Here is a 25,096-nt window from a genome sequence, read left to right on the forward strand (position 1 = left end):
TCATGAAAACCACCTGTTTTGTTTAATTTCATAATTGACACACAAAAATAATCTACAAAAGACCAAATGAAGTAACCAGTGAACCACGTAATGTCAGTTTTATCCTCCCCGACCCCCGAAGAAAGCACAATTTATAAGATGTCACCCACTGCTCCAGTCACAGGACCACACGTCGACACTCATGGGTTTACATTTGGGGGTAAATGTCAAGAATAACCACACACTCCCACTGACCAGCAACACCCCATCTAAGTGAGCTACAGAACAATCTTTGGCGCCATTCTCGGTGCAGCTGGTCAGTCAGACACACGTGGAGGAGGAACTAGCGAGAGACTCAGGAAGAACAGCTTTAACGGAGGTAATCAGCAGAGGGAAGGTGTCTCTACAGGTGTGTTCAGACTGACCGCAAAGTGCATTGTAGCCTTGTGTCGACTTGAGCTTTTATACCGACTGTACAGACGTTAAAGTAACGGACGCATCGACTGTTTCTGTGAGGGTGTTTGTGTGCAGCTTGACCTCTGAACTCAACACAAACTCTTATTGTAATTTCTCTCTCGTCTCTTTTTTTCCTTCTTGTTGCTGCACATTAATGAAGTAGATCCATAAAGCCCCGAGGTGCTGCGTTCAGGCAACGTCAGCCGAATGGGAAGAAGAAAAATACCCGTTATCCCGAGTTGGGAGCGTTCACACATCATTCCCAGATGCTTAGCCCCACTGCTAACCCTGTAAACAGGCAAAATTAGCTTTTTGTAGCATTATGCATTTGTAGCAGTTTGTTACAGAGTGAATCTACATATAAACACAGCTCCTTTAAACTACCTGGATAAGGTCGTGATAGTGTCAGTATTGGATTTTAGTTTGTTGCAGCTGTGTGTTTGCCGCCGTTTTGCTAACGGTTTGTTGACGTGTGTGTGTGTGTACTTTGTTTCACCAAAATACCGACTGCGTCAGAACCCCTGTGCTCTGGTAGAGAGGCAAAGCCCGGCCCCTCTCCGGTGGACCACCATAGGACCTTATTTCGGAAAAGGTTATGTGCAGCGATGAACGGCGAGAGACAAATACTTTTTTAATCCAGCTTGAATTGTGTCGTGAAATACATTTTTGTCAATGTTTAGCTAATTTTGCAAGAAAGTCGCAGTTGGCACAATTAAAATTGGGATCAAAAAAATGATTTGCCTCTCAACGTTGAGACGATCACACATGTTTTTAGGGCACCGGAAAGGGACTTCACCTCTCTGTTTAGCATTTTTTTCACTCTGCTGCCAATAATGACGTTTAACAATATGAAGGACGCCATTGCTGTAAACGTGAAAAGGCCGCACTGCTGCCACGTTCACGTTTACAGCAATGGCGTCCTTCCTTTGACTTTGTACGCAAACCTTTTCTGAAATTCGCTTCGCATTCGGTCTGAACACACACCGGGATAAAAGTAGTCTCGAGTAATAACACCTACAAACATTCACAACTCCAGAAATGCACTGACAAGTTGAGTAGAGGTTGAAAGCCAAGCGACGACTTGCACTTTTGCATTGCGCGTTTTACAGTCCTGCATAGATCTTTTTCACTTCTTTTTAATACAAACTAAGGCGTTGTGTTATATTAAGTTGGTTCGAGTCAATAAGCAGAGAAAGTAAATAAAAAAAAACTCTTCTTTTTAAAAAAAACAAACTAAAACAATTCAAGTAGGCTACAATCTTGACGTATCTCCCCTCTCTCACAGGCGGCTCCTCTTTTCAGAAGAGGAGCCCGAAACTTTTTTCAATTCAAGTCTTTTTACCAGAAAAGGTCCAGTGTGATGAAACAGCACCAAAAACACACTGAGCAAGAGAGGGGCATCAAACTTACACTCATTATTGTGAAAAGGGGATACACGTCTTTACCCATTCGTACAGAATAATCTGGAAAGAGATTAACAGTATACTGTGTTTTTATGTACATACACACATTCAAATCAGCCTCTCTCTCTCTCCCTTTCTCTCTCTCTCTCCCTCACTCACTCACACACTTAACATGTTTTTGTCCCTGTGTAAATTACAAATAATTTATCAATATTAATTTAAGCTACTACTTAACAGTCATTTGTAGGAGCAGAGGTGACCAACAATAAAATTTCTATGGACACGACGATTCCCACATCCGAGACAAAATAAAAGACAGAAAAATAAAAAATTGTCTGTTTTTTTCTTTTTTCTTTTGTACTGCAAGAAACAAGAGTCCTGCTATTCCACATAAGCTTAAATACAAATTATATTACGTAGCGTACGCTCATCTGTACCACCACCTCGCTCACACTCATTCCACAGTGATCAAGGTCGGTCATATGTAAACATGTTGACAAATAAAATAAAAAATAAGCTAAACAAAAATAAAAAGTGTTCTCGTCATTCGCGCCGTCTTGCTCTCATACCCGGTTTGTTAGAAAATACAGTTAAATTAATTCATCATTGCCACTTGTAGCGAGGATAAACTGATTCTCCTTTAGGTCCGTTTCAAAAAGAGGCGGTGGAGCCCCGCCCCCTCGCACCACCTCACTGTGTCAGTCAAAGATTCCTATTGGTTGATGTGTCCAGGAAGCTGTGATGTCACCCACGCTGGGGCCGGCCTCCCGCGCCGTTATTGGTCAGTGGGATTTCCTCTTCATGTCTCCACCCTGGCTTTGGTTCACATCTGAGGGGAGAGGATGGAGATTTTTTTAACAACATCTGGAGGAGAGTAAATCATCCGACGCCCTGCTGCACCAGTTCAACGCCTACGGTCTGTCTGAACTACGGAAGCCCGGAGAGAGCGAGAGAAAAATCTAGGGTCCATTTTCTTAGTCTCATCTTAATTGTTTTTTCTCCTGTGTTTATGCCTAAAGAACAGGTGGGGGAAAGGTTTTGACCAAGCCACCACCACAGAGACTTGATCCAATACGGAAGTGACGAAAACTGCAGTTGTCAGAGTGTCAACTAGGGGCAAGTTTCATAATAGGGCAGTTTCTCATTGACCCTCATGTTAAACAGGCTGTTTTCACAGCGTAATTCAACCTGTTTAAGGCCTGGTAAGGAAACACATTCTGTCTGTATGTTTAGCTCATATCTCCATGACAACAGCAGCTCCTGTTTTTTTTTTTTGTACCAGGCAAGTTGTTATTTTATTGGAGGTTAAAGTTTATGAATAATTAGTGACAGCTAGCCGCTGGCCCTCACTTCACTTGTTTGTGCTCATTTAAAACTTGATTAATTCTCAAATATTGTTTTAATAAAATCCAGTATTTGTCAGACTATACTAGTTCCACCTTCAGCCTTAAACTCGTTACCTTTTACAGGCAGAGTCAAAGTGAACTAACTGTTGGTGGGTTAACATTACACTTTATTGATTAGATTAAGGATTACAGTAATATTTGGTTGTTGCTTTGACATGTGATTTTGTCCTCTTATACAACAGAAGATGAAAACATTTAGCGTTGTTGCAGACAGGCAACACTTGGGTATTTGAGGGGAAAGACCTGGCTTCAGTGACAAACTTAATTATAGTATTCAGTGTTCAGAGTCAGAGGTTCATCCCACGGTGAGCTGGTGCAACAGGATGAGTTTGAGTTTGCGTCTCCTGGTTTAGACGTTCAGTTGGTTCTATGACCCGAGCGGCATCAATAATCCAGGTGCGGCTGGACTATGAGCTTTAAGTCTGTTTACAGATATAAAAACGACTGAATTCAGCCACAGATAAAGCTACATACGGTCCTGTACGTCCCTGAGACATCAGCTAGCAAATGGGTTTCATTTTCCAATCACACACTGCAGTTTTACGTGTCAATCTGACTGCTGCTCTCAGATCAAAGAACCATCTGTACATCACAGAAAAAAACCCACTCTGAATCCTCACTGTGCATTCTGCAAATTATGAAACAGCAAAGCATCTCTGAATAACTTGAGTAGCTTTACAGCATGCGTCTGAACTGCTAAACTGTAGGAGAGAAACCAGACGCATGCTTGACACCAAATATAATGAAGCAAGCGGAGAGTTACAGTGCAAACAAGGCAGCTGAGCAGAGGACGACAGGTTGACTTGACACCGACAGATGGATGAAGAAGAGGAGGAGGAAGAGGAGGAATGCAAATTACCTGAGAAAGCAAGTTGCAAGTGAGGAGGTAGGGCAGCCTGCGACCCTGACTGGAGACTCTTATACAGATCTGAGGAGAGATGGGGGGAAAATGAGAGGGAAGAAGGCAACAACAACAACAAGATGATGCAGAAGAGGGGGCCGTGTTACAATGAAGACAAAGGGGGGGGGGGGGGGGGTACAAAAGGTTGAGATGACAAAAGAGGGGAGGAACAAAGGAGGGAGACAGTGGTTCATAAAACAAAATGGAGACCAGGCGAGAGGGTGTCAGCAGGCTCAGTGGGGGAGTTGCTGGCGCCCTTCAGTGTGAACACACACTCAAACACACACAAGGCTGCAATTAAAATAAAAACACCATGATTTTGTAAAGGGTTCCCATTTCTCACTTAATTCCTGCTAGTCTGTCCTAACTTGTTACGTCGCTCGTGCTTCATTTATTTTCATCCTCTTCTGGGAGTAAACCTGCTTCACAACGTGAGGAACGATTGGAGGAAAATATCTTATTTCTATTTTTTCTGACAAATAATTGGTTGTGATTTAAAGTTAAACTCAAGCCCTGTAATGGTCATCTACATATTATTAAACAAAAGCGAGAGATTGTAGAAAGAGATTGTAGAAAAAAAGGCAAAATTGTTTCTCTACGAAAAGTACAAAAGTTATAAATTGTTTCAAGTCATTTGATTAAAAAAAAACACAATTTAGAAACTGCTGCTTTCCTGTAGAATCTGTAGGAAACGGGACAAGATTTGAGCAATGGAAGTGGTCTGGTTTCTGTTTGTAGTCTGGATAGTATTGACCAATCACGTCTGAGCAGGCTTTGGTTGCGTGCAGCTTAACGGTCTGTGTGGTCTCAGAACCCATCGGTTATTGTACGACGACGTTTGAGCTTTTTGTAATTATTTATCTGCATTCACATACAAATGTCTGTTTATAGAGCAAGGCCTCTCGACAGTAAACAAGAAGAGGAAGTCTTGGCCCAGATATCTGCTGGAAAGCCTGAAATATTAGCTGTTGCCCCCAGAGGCTAAATTGTCATGAGAAAAACAGCAGATGGGTTCAGAGATTGACAGATTATTTAATGTAGTTAAACTGCTTCGCTACAGCCGACTGAATCTGCAGGTTACAGTTGTATTTAGAGACGGCACATTCAAGGTGATACACATTTATATTGAAAACCTTTCTAATTGCACTTAAGATTTATTTTATTTAATCATTGAGCCCAAGCTTCACAAGTGTTTTACATCTTCTGAAAGTAAATCCATGAGAATAATCATTCAAACAAACACAAGAATAAAATATATATACACCTAATAGACTTAGAATACGACCGAAATATCAAGGGCGGGTTATTTTAAAACAATGAAAAGTTCAATAACTAAAATAAAAACTACTTTAAAGAATAAGAAGGTGTTTTTTTATATTGTCAACAAATCACATGTAAAGACCAGAACTAATAAGTCTGATACAGTTTATTACTCGGTGCTGTAAGAGCTGCATGTTGTCTCACTTACTAATATTAATCTGCTGCTGAAAATACCCCAACAAATATTTACTCCCGTTTGAATAACGTTTGCTAAAAACTACACTGCTCAGCAGTTTTAGAACATTATGGAGACTTTTATTCATTACCTGATCTTCACGTCTTCAGAAGGAATCAGTGGGCTGAGTGTTACAAACAGAGAGACTGTTGACAATAACAAACTCCATCTGCTTCTAGTAAATCACCGGAATTATCCTATAAAAATAATGAAGCCGATACGTTTCCACCTGTTCTACTCTTTTGTGTGTCTTAACGGTGTTGCTTCCCCCTGAAATATTTTGTTTTTGGGGCTGAAATCATGAATTTCCTCCTAATCGATGTGAAACTCACTTACCCATTAGGTCGCTCTGTGCTAGTGTGTATCCTGAGTTGGAGCTGGGGGCTGAGCCCATGCCAGCGACCCCTGGGGCTCCAGGAGAGCTGAAATTGAGCAACGAGGGGAACGGAAAGGGCAGCGAGACGGGCACCAGGCCTCCCAACATCCCAAAGCCCAGGGGCAGAGTGGAGGTGCTGCCCAGGAGGGACGTGCCTGCTGTTGATACCTGCAGAAACAAGATGCAATGAAGACGAAGATTAAAGTAAATTGTGACTCCATCGTCCAATCAAGAGTGGAGCTTTAGTGCAATTCTCTTCTTGTTCCCAAAAGACGCTAACCTGTGAGAGGTGTGACGTTGTGGAGGATGTGGCCAAAGTTCCTGAAGTCGCCCAACCGTTTCCTGCCTTTGAGCTCTGGTTAGACCCGCCCACCACCCTCTGCCTCTGCCCGTGATTGACTGAGACTGAAGGTGAAGACAGGGGAGTTTTGTCTGAGCGGCTGCAGATCGCTGATATCACTCCCTTGTTGTTGATAGAGACGTGGTTGATGCTACTGCTGCTCGTGGTCGACTGAGCTTTCTGGCCTCCGGCGAAGCTGAAGCTGCCCTGCGTCTGCTTCACCTGCCCGCCGCCCGACACACTGAAGGGGGGCCGAAAAGTTTTGGGGGTTTTGGGGGAGTACTGGTGCTGTTGCTGTTGGCTGGGGACCATCTGATGGGAGAGCGGGTGCGAGGGCGAGGATGACGGCGAGGGAGAGGAGGAGGGAGGCGGGGTGGGCGCGGGAGGCCGAGGGGTGAGCTTGATGATGGGAGAGGAGTTGCTGCTGTGGGAGGACTTGGTGAGCGTGGCCTGCATGGGTGTGATGAAGTTGGCCTGGTGGTGGTGGTGGTGTGTGTGGGATTTACCTTGAGAGGAGTGTGAGGTATGGGAGGTGGGGGACGGCGCGGAGGCCACCGGGGAGGGAGGGCAGAAGGACTGCAGGCCAGGGTGGGTGGAGGCGTTGGAGCGGGACAGTGAAGAGGGGGAGGAAGAAGGTGTGATGCTGCCGTTGCTGCTGATGCCGCTGGCTTTGGCACTGCTCTTAGCCAGTCCTTGAGGGGCTCCCATGGCGCCCAGCATCCCCTTCTGATGGGGGGGCAGCAGAGGCGAAGCTGTAGGAGGAGGCCGCTGCTTCGGAGGCGATGGGGACGGGTGAGGATGCATCTTGCCACTCCCACCCATCACTAAGCTTGGCCTGTGATTGGATGACGCCATGGTAACAAGTCTCTGAGTCTGTGTTTGGCCCATGGTGCCAGATCCTTTGATCAGGCCGTAGGGACCATCTGCAGTCCTGGAGGCCAGCGACAGGCCTGCTGCCTGCACGCGAGCCAAGGAGGAAACAGCGGGAGACGAGGAAGAGGAGGTAGAAGAGGAGGTCAGTAGCGTTGTTGTTGTTGGCAAGTTCCCAGCGGACGCAGCTGCCAGCGAAGTGGTCTCCACCTTCAACAGGGAATGTTGCTGCGTTGTGGATGTCATCGAGGCAGAGAGCTGAGAGGCTGAGGGGTAGTGAGGGGTGACGGGGGGAGGAGATGAGGTGGGCATCTGCAGGGGTGGGGGTGACAAGGGACTGTCGGAGAGGCCCAAGCCCTTAGATGCATTGCTGAGGAGGGCCAGAGCGTGGGAGATGGAGTCTAGAGAGGGAGCACTCAGATCCTCATCCAGTGAGTCCGACAGACAGATGGGCTCCGGGGGTGAGGAGGAGGAGGGGAGCTGGCGGTTGGAAGTCAGAGCACATGCGGAGGTGTGCAGAGATGGAGCGGAGGTCATGGTGAGAGGTGGTTTGTGGATCCAAAGACCCTCCTAAAGAACAGAGGACACATGATCAGTTTCAGGAACAGAAAACCAGGCCTTTATTCCTAATTTCCCCTGTTCCAGTAAACGCAAACAAGGACACAAAAATCCACTTTAGACAAATGATGGTCGCATTTGTGTGACGAACATAATCCATCTTTCCAAAAAAGTTCTCAAAGGTCTAGCTCTAGCTCAGTTTTACCAGTCATTATATTATAAACTTTAATAAACACTATATAGCCATTGTGTCTTCATAAAATGAGCGATTATGATACAGTGAGTACAGAATGATGTTTCATGGTGGGTTCGGATTAAAAAACACACATCTATTCTACAGGACATGATGTGAGCTCACCTTGGCTTTGGCCTTGGGCCCAGGCACCATTCTTCTCTTGACTCTGTATGGAAACATGCAGGCAAATATTCAGATTTTTCTGTTTACATTCTGCATTCAAGCCCAGTCTCAGAAGAAACCCTCGAGCATTTGGTGTTAATGAGGAAACATGAGCTGTGTGAGATAATGAAAATACTTACAGGTTTCCAGTGAGGTGACTGTGAACAGAAAGACTCTCCTTGAGCAGAATCCTGAGCACACAGAGATAAACACACACACACACAAACACACAGCGATAAGAAACAGCGTTCACGCCACAGGACAAAATCGGCTGGATTGATGTCATTTCTCAAATAAACTTATATGCAAAAGTGGCCAGAGTCTAAAGGACATCAACGCCATGAAAGCAAAAACATTTTTCAATTAAAATTCAACACGTGGGGAAAAAATGTTCAGCTGTTGATAGAAACATATGCAGAGATACTAGTTGACAAACACAAAATAATACAGTATGGAGCGTTGTTTTAAATATTGTAAAAGTAAAATTTGTTTTCAGTTGCCACAGGAGAAACTAGGTCCACCATGACATGACACTGAAAATGTGTTTTTTTGACCTCCCGACTTCAAACTATGACATATTTTATTTTAACAAGTAAGGAATTATAAAATGAAATATTATAAATTACCACCACATAATAACAACCAGCTGCATGCCCCCTGAGTGTGAAAATGTACTAGAAAACAACTACCAAAATATGCCTTTGACCTTGTGCTGCATGGTTTACATGTTTTGTGTGTGATTTGAGCATTCTACTATATCTATATATCTATTTCTATGAAGATATCAACCAATATGGTTGGTTTAGCATTTTTTCCTTGATCTATTCCCAATTTCTCTGCATGGCTGATGTGTACAGAATGAAGAAAAGGAATGTAACTATTTACTCCAGTACAATTTTGACATATTTGTTCTTTCCTTAATTATTTCCATTTTATTAATCATTAAACTTCTTCTCTCCTTACATTTCAGAGGAAAAAAAATCTACTTTTGTATTTATTTATTTTTTCATAAAAGAAATATGAGGTAATACTATACTGTTCTACTAATCTAGCCAGTAGTACTGTATACAAAGTATCTAAAACTGGCTACACATTGACCAACTACAACATTAAAATGCTGGTTAGAGGTTAGAGCGGGCGCCCCATATACAGAGGCTAAAAGTCATCGCCACAGTGGCCTCGGTTCGGCTCCAGCCCTTTGCTGCATGTCGCTCTCTCTCTCTCCCTCGTTTCCTATCAACCTCCAAGCTGTACTATACAAACAAAGGCCAAATATATATATATATCTTTAAAAAAGGGGGCATTCCGTATAATTAGTACTTTTTGGTGATAGTAATGAGATTTTTACTTGTAAAGTATTTTTAGACCATGATATATATATATATATAATATAATATATATATATAGTTTTATATATAAAGGCTACGTAAGCACAAGAACACACAAACACAGAACAAAAGACGCAGACACACACACACACCTGGCCTGCATCCAGCCCTTGGGCCATAGTGGTTTGACCTCATTCTCTAAGAAGGCCTTGAGGTAGTCCTCCACAGACAGAGAGCACTGGTTCTCCATCTCGTAGCAGCTCAGCTTCACTCTCACCAAGCTGCACAGCAGGTTCCTGCACAAACACAAATGTTCAACTCAACACAAATCATTCACCATTAAAATCTAAATTAGGCTGCATGTGTTGAGCGCATAATGACTGAGGAGACTGCTATTCTTCAGGGAGTCGGAGGTAATTATGACCTCGTAAAAACCCATCCAGAAAATGTGGAAGCTGTTATGAAAGTGAATGATGACTGAAGAGCAGCTGTGAGTCAGTCTCAAGGTTTTTGTAATTACATTAGGACACTAATTCTTTGTTTAGGGTTTCCACTTTCATGCAGGCTTAAAATTCAGGGCTTTCCTCAGTTACTTTGAAGGGAAAACTCCAGCGATTTCACACACCAATGTCTGGTTGCAGGTCTTGAGGATCAGTACTGCAGTGAGTGAAGAAAAGTTGTATTAAACCTTTTTGTGGCTCCAAAAGGGAGCTTTGGAAAGTCTGATAAATTGCTTCAAGTGCTGTCACTTGAGTCAGCGATGGTTGGATCTGAAGACTACATGTTTGAAAATAATCTGGAGGTGTGGAGTTAGAAAGACGTACCAGACCTTCTTTAACCTGACTCCGCTAGATGTATTGATTCGCATGATTCTCATTTGCTCTGCATATCCATCTGGGAACTCTCGTTTGGAGATCTTTTGGGAAGGGGCGAAAATACTGGTTGCTGATAGGATAAACCATCTGTCTATCACTAACATACGGGCCAATTCAACCAATCAGATCAACAAAGTGTATTATGTACCAACAGCATCGAGGCAAAGCTCAGAAAGTAAACAACATGTCGGTAGAGGATATTTGCAGTTTGTGTCACGCAAATTTACGGCTAAAAGCCCGGTCCAAATTCAAACAGAAGGGTCCGAGAAAGATCTGAAAAAACTGAGATCATTGTTTTTGGTAATGAAGAGAAGAGAGTTGCTGTCAGTAAACACCTTGAGTCACTGTTTTTAGAAACTGAAGACCAAGTCCGAAACCTTGGCGTGCTGATCTGATAGACTCAGATCTGACCTTCAACAGCCGTATGAAATCAGACACCAAATCAGCCTTTGATCAACTTAAGAACATATCAAGAATTAAGGGTTTTATGTCCCAAACTGAGCAGAAGAAGCTGATTCATGCTTTCATATCTCCCCCAAAAAAGGATCAAACAGCCTCATCTCGAGTTTAACCAGAACAAAGAGATCAGATCACATCACCCCAGTTCTTAAGACCTTACATTGGCTCCCACTCAGCAACAGAATATACTTTAAAGTTCTGCTACTGGTTTACAAATCACTGAATGGTTTTGGTCCACAATACATGGATGACATGTTAGTACAGTATAAACCCAGTAGAGCTCTCAGATTTACTGACTCAGTTCACCATGGTTCAAACTAGACATAATGAAGCAGCATTTAGCTGTGATGCTGCACACAACTGGAACAAACTACCAGCAGATCTGAAACGAGGCCTAACTGTGAGCACTTTTGAGCCTGTGAATATTCTCATTTGTCCAGGTCATAGTTATCCCCAGAGAAATTTCAGTCAAAAGCAACTGGACTTGGTTATTTGTCAAGGAAGACGTTTCACCTCTCAACCAAGAGGCTTCATCAGTTCGTGTACACATCTGACCAGTCTGGGACTGGGCCCTGTCTAGATCAGGTCGGATTTGCATGCATTGCTCCACACTTAAACCCGCCTCAAAACCAATGCTAATTAGACGTTTGCTTGGCAAACTTCTCCAAATTTTCTCCGTAGCACGTGACCAGACTGATCTGCGAGTAAAATACAATAGAGCTCTTAGGATCAGGATGGTCTTGGCTCCTCCTCATCTCTGCACACACACCAGAGTCTCCGATTGAACTGTTGGCTGAGTTGCATGATGAGTAATGGGTGGAATATAAAATATATATATCTCTGTTGCATTGATTTGAACTGTTCATTGCGAGTCCAACAATGTAATAGTACTGCATACTAAATATGTGCAGTACGTGTTTAAAAAGGTGTTTAGAAACTCAACAACAAGTATTCAACAAGAAAGATGACGACAAGAAGCAGGGTTACCACACCTTCTTCAACATCAAATCCAAGCACTTTCCAGACCCAATTCCCAATCCAAGGTGCCAATGACATAGTTTGAGACAAGTTAATTACTGTTACAACGGCAGGAAACACACATGCAGACAGAGGAACACGCCTGTTAACTATCGTCAAAAAACAAAATATCAAAAGAACTTTGATTTCTATTCTTGAGCAAAATATATAAATTCAAGCACTTTTATGTCTATTTTCCAAAAACATTCATGCTTTGATTTTTTTTACAAACATACAGTAGAACCTGCAGCATCCCAAACACAGCACGCCAACCAGCCAGCTATTCCATCAGGACAGTCCTGGATCGTTACCTGAGCTTGTCGTCCCAGACAAACTTCTTCCGCGGGCCCATCACCCTTTTCCCCGGCTTCTCCTCGTCTTCCTCCTCTGAGCCGTTCTTATCGCCCTCTCCTGACTGCTGTCTGCAGGACGCAAACACACAAACACTCACAGTAAGTAAGATTTGTGCGCACACACATTTTACAAACAAACAGCTTGAATAAACTTTATTGTAAAACCTCAACAACAATAACTACAGTGTCCATTTACAGGAAAAAAATATGTAGATGCCTGGCTGTCTAAAAATGTTTCAGCTAAAATTTTAATTGAACTACAACTACAACCCTGAGGTTTTTCCTCCACCAACCAGCATAGTTTCCATTTACATCCATGTCAGTGCAGACAGTGAAACGAGAATACTTCACACATCTTAAACCCTGCAGCACAGAAGATCTATACAGTCAGCACAGTTTGAATAATTCAATATCCGACCAAATGTCTCCCCTTCTGTTCCTGTGTTATGGTGCTGAATAATGGACAAAACATTAGGATGTCATGGTGAAGATTTACTTACTTTGCAACCTTGGCCATGCAGTCCATGTTGTATCTGGCTATCTGCTCTGGCATCACACTACACACCGCCAGCTTTAGCTTCAACAACGGCGTCCGTAGGCGATCGTCCTGAGAGAAAGAGAGAGAGTGAGAGTGGTTGTGTTAAGGACAGAGGATGACCGAGACAGAGGGAGAACAAGAACGAAAAGTGTGGAAATTGTAAGACGGTGGAAAGTGAACTCAGAGTGAGGGGAGTTTGAAAAGATGCAGGCAGAGCAACAGCGGGAGGGAAGAAAAAGAAAGAAAGACGGGAGAGGAGAGGAGGCATCAAGAGGAAGGGTCAAAGGGGGAGATATGTATTGTGTCAACAATGCAACTTGAATAATCCATGACAAAAGACATTTAGAAGCCTGTTTCTTGTGACAGTCCTCATTGCACTAGTCGGCCTCCACTGAGATCCCCTCAACTTAATAACTGAAGCAGTGAAGATGGCAGAGCATTAAAATATATAATATGAGAAGACACATAATGTGGAGAAACCAGAGAAACCAGCAGCTGAACGGAAGAGCTCAACAGCTCAGAAATATCGTCTTCTCTCCTCCCGTGACCTGGAAATCATCCTCAACCTTGGAGGATATTCCAACCCTTTAACGCTGAGGTAGGTAACTTTTATTAAAAATACATTTTGTCATATTTGCAGACAGTGTCTTTATCCTGACAGCACTACATGCCCGTAGTTTTTCTTCAGACACGGTGGAATCTTTGCCTAAGCACCAGGTGGAGGCTCTCTTATATAGTACTGTCGGGATATAGTGACAGTTTAAGCAAATATGACAACTTATCTTATAAAAATGACCTACTTTGTGCTTTATATGCACCTCAAGGAGGCGAGGAGAGAGGCAGCTTCTGTAGGAGCTTAGAGCGAGAAACCATAGGTATATCTGGTGTGGAAGTGTTTCATCAAGTGGTGTGACATAAATGCCACACTTCCAGTTGACAGCAGCACATCATAAGTAACTGATGTTGCATTAGACTGAAGCTATGGAAGGATTTCTCATTTAGCAGCTTCCGCTCTGCTAATACTACATAACTCAATTAGGAGGCTTATTTCCCATTCTTTTTATGTCAAGCTATGACAATTTTTCCTATAATTTTAATGTTTTTCTTTCCAGGACTCATCGAGATTCTTCAATGAAAAATGTTTAAAAATAGCTCTGCACATATTTGTCCTCAACAGATTTGAGCTCGGTATCAGTGACACGGTTCTAGTCTGCACTGTAAACGGGTTAACTTTCCTTTTAATAGTAGTTGCTGTAAAAAAATTTGAGTGCTGATGAACTTAACTTCATAAAATAATCACACATCACTCCCATTTCACACAGCAATTGGCCATGTTGGCAGAGTTGTGAAAGTATTCAGGATCTGATCTCTCTCATCCTCCCTTTTTTAATTCTTCATACATCTATGTCTATCTACTTTTCATGTGTACACATGAGTTAAACGCTATTATAAATAATAAAATTGTAAGACAGAGGAAAGTGAACTCAGAGTGAGGAGAGTTTGAAAAGATGCAGGCAGAGCAACAGGGGGAGGGAAGAAAGAGAAAGAAAAGAAAAAGGAGAAGAATAAAGAAAGAAACAGACAAAGGAGAGAAAGAAAGAGACAGGAGAGGAGGAAGAGGAAGCATCAATAGGAAGGGTTAGACACTATAATAAATGCCCTGGAGATTTGATCCTTTTACACAATGATCACGCCTCGTACCTCTCTACAACAGATGACAGATGTGAAGTCAGTTATTGATGATCAATGAGAACAGAAATGTTTTTTTGACTGGGTTTGTTACTGCGCATGTACAGAAACTTCAGCCGCTCAATAGTCTGTATTTTAACGACCACAGGACAATCAAAAAGGATGCGGTGGAAAAGGCGTCTTTGAATCAGATTCTAAATTAATTTAAAGTGATGGGATTTCTAATTTCCTGTCACAGATAAGCCTCACTCACCTGGATGTTAAGACTGAGTTTTTTCAGGCGTTTGAGGAGGGCTTCTTTGTTGCACGGCACAAATGCCTCCATGTGCGAGTAAATGCCTGAGCGCACTCCAGGGGGCTGCTCCTGCACCTGCAGCTCAATGCTGAGAGGAGGAAGAGGAGGGAGTAAGTCATGATTGTGAAATACAGAATGGGTCAAAAATACATAAATAAATCAAGGAGCTGGTCAGATATGGAGGTACAAAGGTGAAAAATATGGTGTGATACAGACGGAGGAAATAAAAGAGAGTAACGGATACGGTGGAAGAATAAAGGGTAGTTGCACAGAACGAGGGGAGGGTGAACATACAGCAGAAACAAGAGAGGAATGGAAATGAGATGCATGTCATTAACACAGAGGATGAGAGGCAGAGAGGAAAAAAACACTTAAAAAGACAGCAGGAGAGGTGGCGAGGGAAATCTGCTGAAAATGAGTGAGAAACAATGAAAGGGAGGAGGAGAATGAGCCGGGATGAGGCTGATGGTGATTTAAAAGCTGTCCTACTCACTCCAGGAGAATGTTATTCATGTCCAAGGTGAAGAATTTCTTCCTGCCCTCTTGATCAAACTGCCGCGAGGCCTGTGGGAGAAAAGGTTGAGTCAGCATACCAGCACTGTTCCACACAGTATACATCTGTGCCTTTGAGGACTTCACTGACAGAAACACACTTCCTCCTCTACTTGACAATGACCTTCACCTGATTTTAACTTTAACCATTAACTTCCACAGATGCTTTTTAACTTAATCTGATTGATTTGGTTTGTTTGCCAGTTTTTTTTGGCTGGTGTGAAAGCTGTCAATCAATCTCTTAAGCAGCCTAAACAACCAGATCTTCCACAAGGAAATTTAAGCATCAAAAACAAACTACTGTTAAATCTACTTGTTGATAGGGGGAATGGTCGTGGATCTCCTGGTCTGTGTAAAGCCGTGGGAGGTCTGCAAAATTTCATCATCAGAGTAAACTCTGTGTGTACATCAAAGTACCTCAAATTTTGTGTGACCATACGTACGCTTCTGCACTGGAAAACCAAAATGGAAGCTGTATTTGATGGTGTCAAGAAATCTACTGCTGCCCACATCGCTACAATTAATCTTCAAACAGCATAAAGATAAACAAATGTGCAACAATTCATGAATGCCGATCTACTGCGCAGGTGTGGAAAGCGTCGTCTAAAAATCGTATAAGCAGAACTACTGCGTGTTTGTCCATACGCGTCCATTTGGGAGTATATTCGGGGCTTACGTGGGGTCATGTGCTAAGCATGGTGGTTAACACTATCAGCAAGTGAGTGTGCATAACTTTCCCTGATCAATCAGGAAGTGTGAACTAATTACAAACCACACTTTACCTATCCTCCTGTGAAATTCACACTCTTTCCAGTTATTTTCTATTTACGACATAGCTCGATGGACAATGCCCATGATCAACAATTTCTTTGCAAGCATGTGACCGCCAGCTGAGGAAAAATAAACACCATGTATTGCAGAAAAGTACTGCATGATCTTCCATCTGTGCTGGAATTTGGTTTTCCCACGTGGGTCCACAGAGCTGATAATACAGGACAACAGTCACCAAAACGACTACTCTGTTTAACTTCATATTTAGAGCTCATAGTTTGTAAAAAGTTGATTTTAGTGTAAAACGCTAAAACAAAGATCTTAAAGTTCGAGCTCCTAAGCTCTCCCCTCCCCTCGGCTCTTTGTTATCTTTGGAAGCAACAAAAAACTGTATGTCTTTATTTCTCTTCCTCCCTCTTCTCTTCTTCACCTCTGTATATTTCACCTGAATAATCCTTTTCAATTGCCTCTCTCTGCCTCTTTTTACATGTTTTCCAACATCCAGAAAGACAATTCTCTGCTACTGAAGGACTCTGTGGCTGTGAGATACAAAAAAAGAAACAAAAATACTTTTTCAAAGGCTGTTTTAGTTACATAAAAAACCTCAGGGTTCAGCTCGGAGCCATGTTTATCGGTGGTTTAGAAGAGACTATTCTTGTCGGACGAAACGATAACAATAAACATTTTGTGCCACTTCCTGAGCTAATGGCCATTTGTGTTTAACTTCTGCAAAGCGGCTTCACGGGTAATTGCAGCCGCCCACAGACAGGCTACAGTTGACTCACCGCCCGCAGGTCCTCGATGCGTTTAATAAGAGGAGCAGGCAGTCCATCAGGCAGCGGAGGCGGAGAAAAGAGCGCGCTGGAAGACCCCAGACCTCGTCCTTGGCCGCCGCCTCCTCCTGCTGCTGTTTTAGGAGCAGGAACACCGACTCCCAGAATACCATTCTCCCTGGCCGCCGCCATGGCGTGCTGCTGGTCAGTGTCCAACAAGCTGAAGTCCAGGTCGCCTAGGAGATCCTGCAGCTCCTTCTCATTGGCCGAGCCCAACAGTGACATCACAGCGGGGTCTGAGGTGAGGTCTGCCAGTGAAAGGTCGTTGCTGGCTGTTTTGCCCTGCGGGTGGGTGGAGTTAGAGGCTAACAGGTGGTTCGTTGAGTTTGTGGAGTGGGGCTTATTAGCCACGCCTCCTGCCAGGACAGGGTGAGCCATGTTCGGGTTTCTTTTCCTCATCTCCTCCTTCTCCCGAGTGAAGCGGCGGAGCATGGCCGCCAGGTACAGCGAGTCCTTCATCAGCTTCTTCCTCTTCTTCTTCTCCGGCCGGTAGAGGCCGAGGGCCGTCACTCTGTTGAAGGAAGACACAGCAATGCCTTGTTTTTAGTTAAGTGCAAAGTACATGTTTGATCTTTTTCAGGACAAGACGTTCAGACAGAACATGAGAAACCTGGTTAGGAATCTCCCTTTTTACATTTTTATAACAGCATTCAGGGTTGTGATCATCTGTTTCTTAATATGTTCATCCGTCACTTTGTTCTGCACCAACAGAGGATGATTGTGCATTGGCGTTACACACGACTGTAAACTGTAATCTCCCTAATACAAAACTAGGCTGCTACAGTATAACCACACTAAGACATCTGCTCACTTCAGATTGCTCGGTTATAACGCGAGTGAACAAATCTGAGACATCCTAATAAGGTAATGAAGACAAATGGAGTTGCATTTAAGAGGGATAAAAAGTGCAAAGATGGAGATAAATGAAACCCATGCTACAAAATAGGACACATTCTCACTGGAAAACTGAGGCATTGACACACGCTGACAAAGATAACTCAGAAATGTGAGAAGAGGAACTGTGGATTCTGTGGGATTAACCTGCAGTCTGCTCTGAAGGATCTGACACACACACACACATAACATCATCTGTTTCATAATGGCACAACGGCAATAGCTGCTGCTATTTTTGGAAGTTATTTTCAGAGCAACGGCGTGTTGGAGTATTCGGCCAATCTGAGTGCGGATCATGCGGTGTTTTCTGGAAGGCGGTTGGCTTGTCACAGTCAGCGTCCCTTCCTCATGATAGATGTATGAGAGCGTCCGCACAAAAGCGCAGGACTAAAATGTCACACAAGGTGGTTAATTATTAGCACGGTAAAGAGTGGACATCACATCACAGTGGCCCACAAATCCACGGGTGTCTAAAAGGTCAACTTTTCAAGCACATGAGAAAGATTTGATAATTTACATAAAATATCTGTGGGACATTGGTTAAAATAGCTTTATCGGAATCACTGGATTAAGTTTGGGTATATTACAGATGTGTTGAAAGAGATGAGGCAGTTTGCTCAGCTACTCATGAGCCATTTGCAAGTATTCAGCTCCTTAATTGACATGCACCTAAACATCCCTAACATGAGGAAGCGCAACTTCACCAACTGACACAAGACAAACACTGGCAGTTATATTATACTGCAGAAATTCTCACCCTTGTTTAGGTACTCTGTTTTTCTTCTCTTCCAGATTGTTCACTTCCTTCTTTTTCCTCTTTTTAATCACCTGCTCCTTGTTTTCATTAGGCTTCTGAAACGAGAACACATACACTCCTTAAGTCAAATATGCAGAAGACGACAGTGCACAGTGGAAAAAAACGATAAATTCTGTCTGAAGAACACAAGCTGTGCTCTGTGTGCGTGTGCGCGTGTGTGTGTGTGTGTGTGCATTAGGATGTCCTTCAGGGATTTCTCTTGATGTGGTGACAGATAACGTCTACATCACGTCTCACTACAGCAAATGAAAATCCTGTTGGGAGGACATTCTTGTTGCTTTTGAGATCCTGCTGTGTCATATGTTATATTTTATTTATCAAAATGAATACATGCCACACAACTCTACTTCAGGAAACCATGCATATTCAATACAAATGCATTAATACTACTGAATTTAGTTTCGAAGCTCGCACTTCTAAAAGTCAAATAAAATCAAATAATTTACAACTTCTATGACAATGTGTTGTTTTGCCTCACTGAACTTGGCACAGGCTGATCAGGATTTCTTGTATTTGGGAGGTAGCGCATTGAAAACAAGACTAAGGGTCTACAGCCAAGTAAGCAGCTCTCTGAGGCCGTACTTGAACTAAATGCAACATGCTAACAAGCTGCTCACAATGACGATGCTAACATGCTGATGTTCAACAGATATAATGTTTACCATGGTCAGCCGCAAAAGTAAGGGATCACTGTAATTACTGTAAAGTCACTGTAATTTATCCTCCAAGGAACATAAATGTTTGTACAATTGATTTTGCCAAACTATCCCATATTCCCGCAGGTACAAGTGGCCGACATGGGTTTTCTCAGGAGGGTGGCTGGAGTCTCTCTTAGAAATAGGGTGAGAAGTTCAGCCATCCGTGAGGAACTCGGAGTAGAGCCGCTGCTCCTTTGCGTTGAAAGGAGTCAGTTGAGATGGTTCGGGCATCTACTAAGGATGCCCCCTGGGCGCCTCCCTAGGGAGGTGTTCCAGGCATGTCCAGCTGGGAGGAGGCCTCGTGGAAGACCCAGGACTAGGTGGAGAGATTATATCTCCAAACTGGCCTGGGAACGCCTCGGGCTCCCCAAGTTAGAGCTGGTTAATGTGGCCCGGGAAAGGGAAGTTTGGGGTCCCCTGCTAGAGCTGCTGCCCCTGCGACCCGACCCCGGATAAGCGGTTGAAGATGAGTGATGAGAGTGAGTGATCCCATAGTTGTTCAGCAGATATTTCAGTCTGGACCAAAGTGGAAGACCTGACATTGCCACCCCTAGCCTGATGGCAACTGTATGGCTAAAAATGCATCTTTTTTTTTCTTACATATTTCCAACATGACTATTTGATCCTTTAGGTTCTGTATTTGATTTGACAAAATAATAAGCAACCTGAATAACAGGTTAGGAAAAAGTTGAAGGTATTAACTTATCTTTGTTATTGTAAGTAGTATTCTAACAGATTTGACAGTGAGTAATTTTATTGCTGATAATTTAAGTATGTATTATGTTGATTTGATGTTAGTATGGTGTTTTCAAGCCACCTCAACTTTGCTAGTTCTACATTAAGAACCATAATGGAAATAAGTCTTGAACTTTGAGTCCTTCTTATAGTAGTATGTCATTGCATGCACTCTCTTACAATGTTAAAAACATTTTCCGGCCCTGAAGTGATTTTAAAAAGCACAAGTATAATTTCTTTATTTTCAGTAAGGAACATGTTCAGGTAGTCTCACCTTGTCCTCGTCTCCCTCTGAGTCGGAGGCCGCTCTGAACTGCAGTGTGCCGGTGTTGATGTAAAATCCCCCCAGCTTTGTGGTCAAAGAGGCAGGAACGAGCTCATCATACTGAGAAAAATAACAATAGAAGACAGTTTGTGTTATAACATCACATGAACCCAGAACATAGTAAATCCTCTTTTACAAAAAAGCATGTCTTGTGATCCTATTTTTTGTTAATATTTTACAAATAAGCTCATGCTCTTGTGTTGGTCCGTGAAAAAGGATGACTTGTTGTGAACCAAAATAAATAAATCACAAAGAAAAAAAATCAAATCCCTCGAGGCCAATGGCGAACTTTTCCATCACAAAGCATACCAAAACAAAAAGGAGAAAAAAAGGGTCAAACAGGCACTGCCAACGCAAAGAGCACAGCTATCAAAACAACAAAACAAATATCAATTAATAGCAGAGACTCCATATAAAAGAGCATAATTCTCAATCATAATTCTAGCTATTAAAGTCAGACAGAGAGTGATACTCTGAGTACTGAGCCGCAAACACCGTCAAACAAAAAGAATCACATATCCCTCTGTGGACACAAGCAGCACGGACGTATTCATGAGTCATGAGGATGATTTTAGCCTCTTAGAGTCTCAGGTTGGTTGTAAGAAGGGACAAGAGTCTATCTTTAGAAGTGCAGCTGAATGCATTGTATTGAGACATCAAACCAGGAGATAAATATTTAACCACAGAGGAAAAATATATACCTCAACACAACAAGACACGAGAACAGCAGTTCAGGAATGTGACGAGGACAGCAAATTAATCAGCAGATAATAAGGGGGGGAGAGAACAGTGTGCAGTGTTATTATAAAGACTAAATGGAGACATCTGACCAAATAAAAGTGACCTCCTCGGGGGGAAAAAACAGAACCATAGGTGAAAAATCACGCCATTATTAATAAAGTGAGGGCCACTCACAGCTTCTGAGTTGTCGATAAAGGGGTCTGTCTCGTCGTAGCCAAAGCCTATATCAATCAAATCTTGCATTCGGTCTTTCTTCTTCTTCTTCTCTGTGTTACCCTGAAAAATAATTTATATTGGATATTAAGTTTTGATTCACATGGAAGTTGCTCACACTTATTCTAACCTTAAAGATGAACTCGATTAAATTGTCTTTTAAGTTCCTTTCTATCAAAGAGAGAGTTAAAACAATGGTAATTGATCATACGACCCACTAATGAAAGCACTTCCTCTGTGCAGAGTGTTACAATACCGTGTCTGTGGCAACATTCACGGGCTAGATACGCCGCCATGCTAGTGACGCTGCTGTCGGCAGTTGCTCCGTCGGCCTAACTCGTCACTAACGGTTATGCTGCGTTCACTTGTAATCAGAAATGGGGAACTTCCAACTTCAGTCAGGTTTGTAGTAAGGCCAGAAGTTTATTAGGGACGTGTGTGTGTGTGTGTGTGTGGATTTAAGAGGGGAACATATAGGGGACGGACCAGAAGTAGAGAGGTGAATGTGTTTCAATAAATGTAAAACAAAATATAAATAGTCAACACACGTAGTGACTTTTTTTACAAGACAGAACATCTTCCTGCAAAAGAGCCCGCTAGAAACAACGCATCTCAATTCTTATCGGATAAAACTTTAATCTTAAAATGGCCAGGGTGAGGATTTCATAAAAAAAAAATTATTAAAAGCTCGCCTTCGCTGTTGTATGGGCAACTTTAGGAAACTAGAGCCCGACTGATACGACAATGCCGGGCGATACAGGCTTCTTACAGTCGGACGATAAGTAGAAGGAAATCTAAGAGCCAAATACGTGTATCCAACAGTGAGCAACAACTCACTTATTTTTCCACCCCTCAGTACGAATCTCAGCCACAATTAATTAAAAATAAAAAAGAGGGCCGCTGATTAAAAAATGTTTATAGGATACATGAAAGTAATGAAATATCAGACACTGCATTGTCAATGAATACTTTAAATTCTCAAATATCCGCCTAAAATCATCCAATTTCAGTCGAGTTACAGCGACCAGTATAGGAATCAAAAAATATATTTAGGGAAAAACTTTTTCCCGCACTCTCTCAAACAAATTGAGGCATTAACAAACTTTTCGAGGCACAATTATATTTTGCGCATTTAATGTGAAATGAGCTCAGATTAAAATGCATCACCACCTTGTGTCAATATGAGTAACTAAAAACATACTATTGTTATTATCTACTCATGTTTATCAGATCATTTATATGCAACATCGCTGTTTGTGTGAGCGGAAACTATATGAACTGAATGAAAATAATATTAATTTAGGGTTACAACATTGGTCTAAACTGGTAAATCACATTTTAGGGGCATTTTGAGATTTCTTGTGACATATTTGCCCTTTGTCTCCTTTAATTTCTGACAGAGCAACAATGATTATGTGACTAAAAATATCACTACATATATGTGTAACCTGTGTGTCACCTGTTGTACGACTGTGAAGCTGAGATATAAGTTAAATTTACTTCACCATAACAAGGTAAAATAAACCACAATATCAGCCTATGATGCTGATAGTGACACCGTTGTATGTGTTGGTCAATGTCACAAGAAATTGTATTACAGAAATACCAAAGATATATGTTTATAAACAGTGTCACCATCACACTGATTGACCCCCAGAGATCACGGCCAAATTAACGTTTCAACTGTAAAATGTCCCACTCATGTTTGTTTATGTTTTGTTTTCATCAGCTAATAAATCATTATCGGATTTTCTGAAACTTTTAAATATCAATACTGGTTTCAGCTTTAAAAAACAGCTTCGGACATGGTCAGATTAGAAATACTTAGGTTGTGGGATATATTATTATTAACAATAATAATAATAATAATAATAACAACTCACATATTTATTTTCAAACTTTTTTGCCAGGGCCTCAACATGGAGCCGCTCTTTCTCGTCATCGTTGAAGGGGTCGTTGGGATTGTGGGCTGGAGTCACACTTGGAGGATTATTCTTTGCCTGTAGAACAAATAGTGATACTTATTTTAACTTAAAATTAAAAGACTATGAACAGGAATAATCAGGTGTCAGGGCTATGACTGGACAGTTTCAGTCCACTTTACACTGGAAAACCACAACCTGACGAAGTTAAAAAAAAAAAAAATTACATTATTAGGCAGGCAAACTTAAAATAAAATTAATAAAATAAACAGAAATGGTGCCAAACATGGTGCTGGCACTGCCACCCTTTGGATTCAAATAAGAAATGTCAAAATGAAAGTGTGTTTTGCAAACTTCCATGCAAATTTCCCACGCGTGTAAAACATAACAGCAAAAACTGGATCACCATCCTAAACTGCACAGTATCAAAATGAGGCGAGCTGTGACATTTGCCTTTGCTCCCATGCTACATCCTGGTACTTCCATCAGCAATGCTCTATCATCTATCTATCACCCGCAGCCAGAGAGGGCCAAACTGCATGTGGCATTTTCCAAGTGCTGCTGTAATGGCTGTGTGTGTGTGTGTGTGTGTGTGTGTGTGTATGTGTGTGTGACTGGGCTGTTGCTGGGCAAGTCTGAGTGAACAGGGACACAGGTAGCAGCAGCAGCACGAGATAAGCTATTATGTCTATATGTTTATTAAAAACTAAAAAAAATGATATTAAAAAGCGTCAGTGTGCCAAGAGCGCAGGTGAAGTTGTAAAAGCACACAGGAGCGGGCTGACTGGTCTTTTGTGTTGCACTAAATGGTCAGTTTCAAGGTGCACTTCCCCCTCTTTACTAAAGCCATGACAAGTCCAAACGGACACTTGCAATAGCGCATAAAAATCCACTCCAGCTCCGGTCTCTCCCGGCCCTGGTAATGTTACAGATCCTACCTGGAGGGTTTGGATGAGTTCCCCGTAATTAAACTCGGCGGAGGAGCGGTCGTCGGGCTCGGGTAGGGACAGGTTGAGCCGCACCGTCGTCCTCTTCTCGGCTCCTCCAGTCGTCGTGTCCCTGTCGCCGGTTTTACCGAGACGACCGTTGCTGGCAGCAGCGGCACCCCCTGCCCCGGTCGCTGCCGCCGCCGCCGCTGCCTCGACCTCCTCCCCGGCTCCACCGAAGTTGAAGTCGGCCTCATCGTCCTCCTCCAGCCGGCGCTTCCTCGACTCCGCGGCCGCTCCAGCTGCGAAGGCCGAGAGGGTGACAAACTGCACTTTTCTCGGTTCGGCCATTTGGATGAGCTGAACCTCGCTCCGGACAGACAAGCGACAGCGAGGAGAAGAAGAGCTACTTCAGCGAAACTACTCCAAATTGGGGGCTTGACGGTGGTTCCGCGGAGCTCCGACGGCTGCTCGGTGCCTACACGGGCGTCAGGGCCTCCTCCGCACCATACGAAACGAACTCCAGGGGGTGCGACGGTCGGGGAAAAGTTGTTTTCTCGGCAGCTACTCGCATCCTCGATTCGCTATGGGACCGAGACATTCACAGGAGCCATCTTGGGTTTTCGGGAGTAAATAAAATATCAGAAGAGAGGGGTCGCTGCGCATGCGCGTTACGCACAAAACTGAAGCAGCGTGACTCGCGTCCAATCAGCGCGTGCCCCGATCTTTAAACCCGCCTCCGTCACAACAGGCGATAATAACAACACTATTACTTACTATTATTAATCCTGCAGGAACACTTTACAGTCTCAAAGACGCACTTTCACCTTTAATCTCTTCAGAATTTAACTTGGGCATTATTTTGAGTGCATCGGAATGATTAATAACAAGAAAAGCATTTATACCGCTGATACACTACACCATTTTTAAGGAA

General features: G+C 42.8%; 1 protein-coding gene across 3 annotated transcripts; it reads right to left on the minus strand.

The window, feature by feature from the left end:
• Positions 1 to 24,743, minus strand: ubn2a (ubinuclein 2a). 3 transcript variants are annotated; one of them, XM_083921713.1, is made up of 17 exons: positions 24,175 to 24,743; positions 23,198 to 23,314; positions 21,276 to 21,377; positions 20,310 to 20,420; positions 18,543 to 18,637; positions 16,844 to 17,402; positions 15,229 to 15,299; positions 14,694 to 14,823; positions 12,714 to 12,820; positions 12,172 to 12,282; positions 9,662 to 9,805; positions 8,322 to 8,372; positions 8,143 to 8,185; positions 6,297 to 7,796; positions 5,977 to 6,184; positions 4,104 to 4,172; positions 1 to 2,667 (listed from the first exon to the last, which is right to left on the minus strand). In XM_083921713.1, exons 1-17 carry the CDS (start codon positions 24,511 to 24,513, stop codon positions 2,621 to 2,623), a joined length of 3,804 nt encoding a protein of 1,267 aa, XP_083777839.1. In that variant the 5' UTR covers positions 24,514 to 24,743; the 3' UTR covers positions 1 to 2,620. The 3 variants fall into 3 exon arrangements, with proteins under 3 accessions (XP_083777839.1, XP_083777841.1, XP_083777840.1); XM_083921715.1 differs by lacking the exon at positions 21,276 to 21,377; XM_083921714.1 differs by lacking the exon at positions 4,104 to 4,172.
• Between the last annotated feature and the right edge of the window lie 353 nt (positions 24,744 to 25,096).

This window comes from Echiichthys vipera (assembly GCF_963691815.1).
Source record: "Echiichthys vipera genome assembly, chromosome: 2".
NCBI lineage: Eukaryota > Metazoa > Chordata > Actinopteri > Perciformes > Trachinidae > Echiichthys > Echiichthys vipera.

Coding starts and splice junctions, on each gene's coding strand:
- ubn2a (XM_083921713.1), bottom strand. CDS start 24,513: ATGGCCGAACCGAGAAAAGTGCAGTTTGTCACCCTCTCGGCCTTCGCA. Junction 18,638..20,309: donor CAGAGGGAGACGAGGACAAG/GTGAGACTACCT, acceptor TTCTCGTTTCAG/AAGCCTAATGAAAACAAGGA. Junction 15,300..16,843: donor GCATCGAGGACCTGCGGGCG/GTGAGTCAACTG, acceptor TTTCTCCCACAG/GCCTCGCGGCAGTTTGATCA.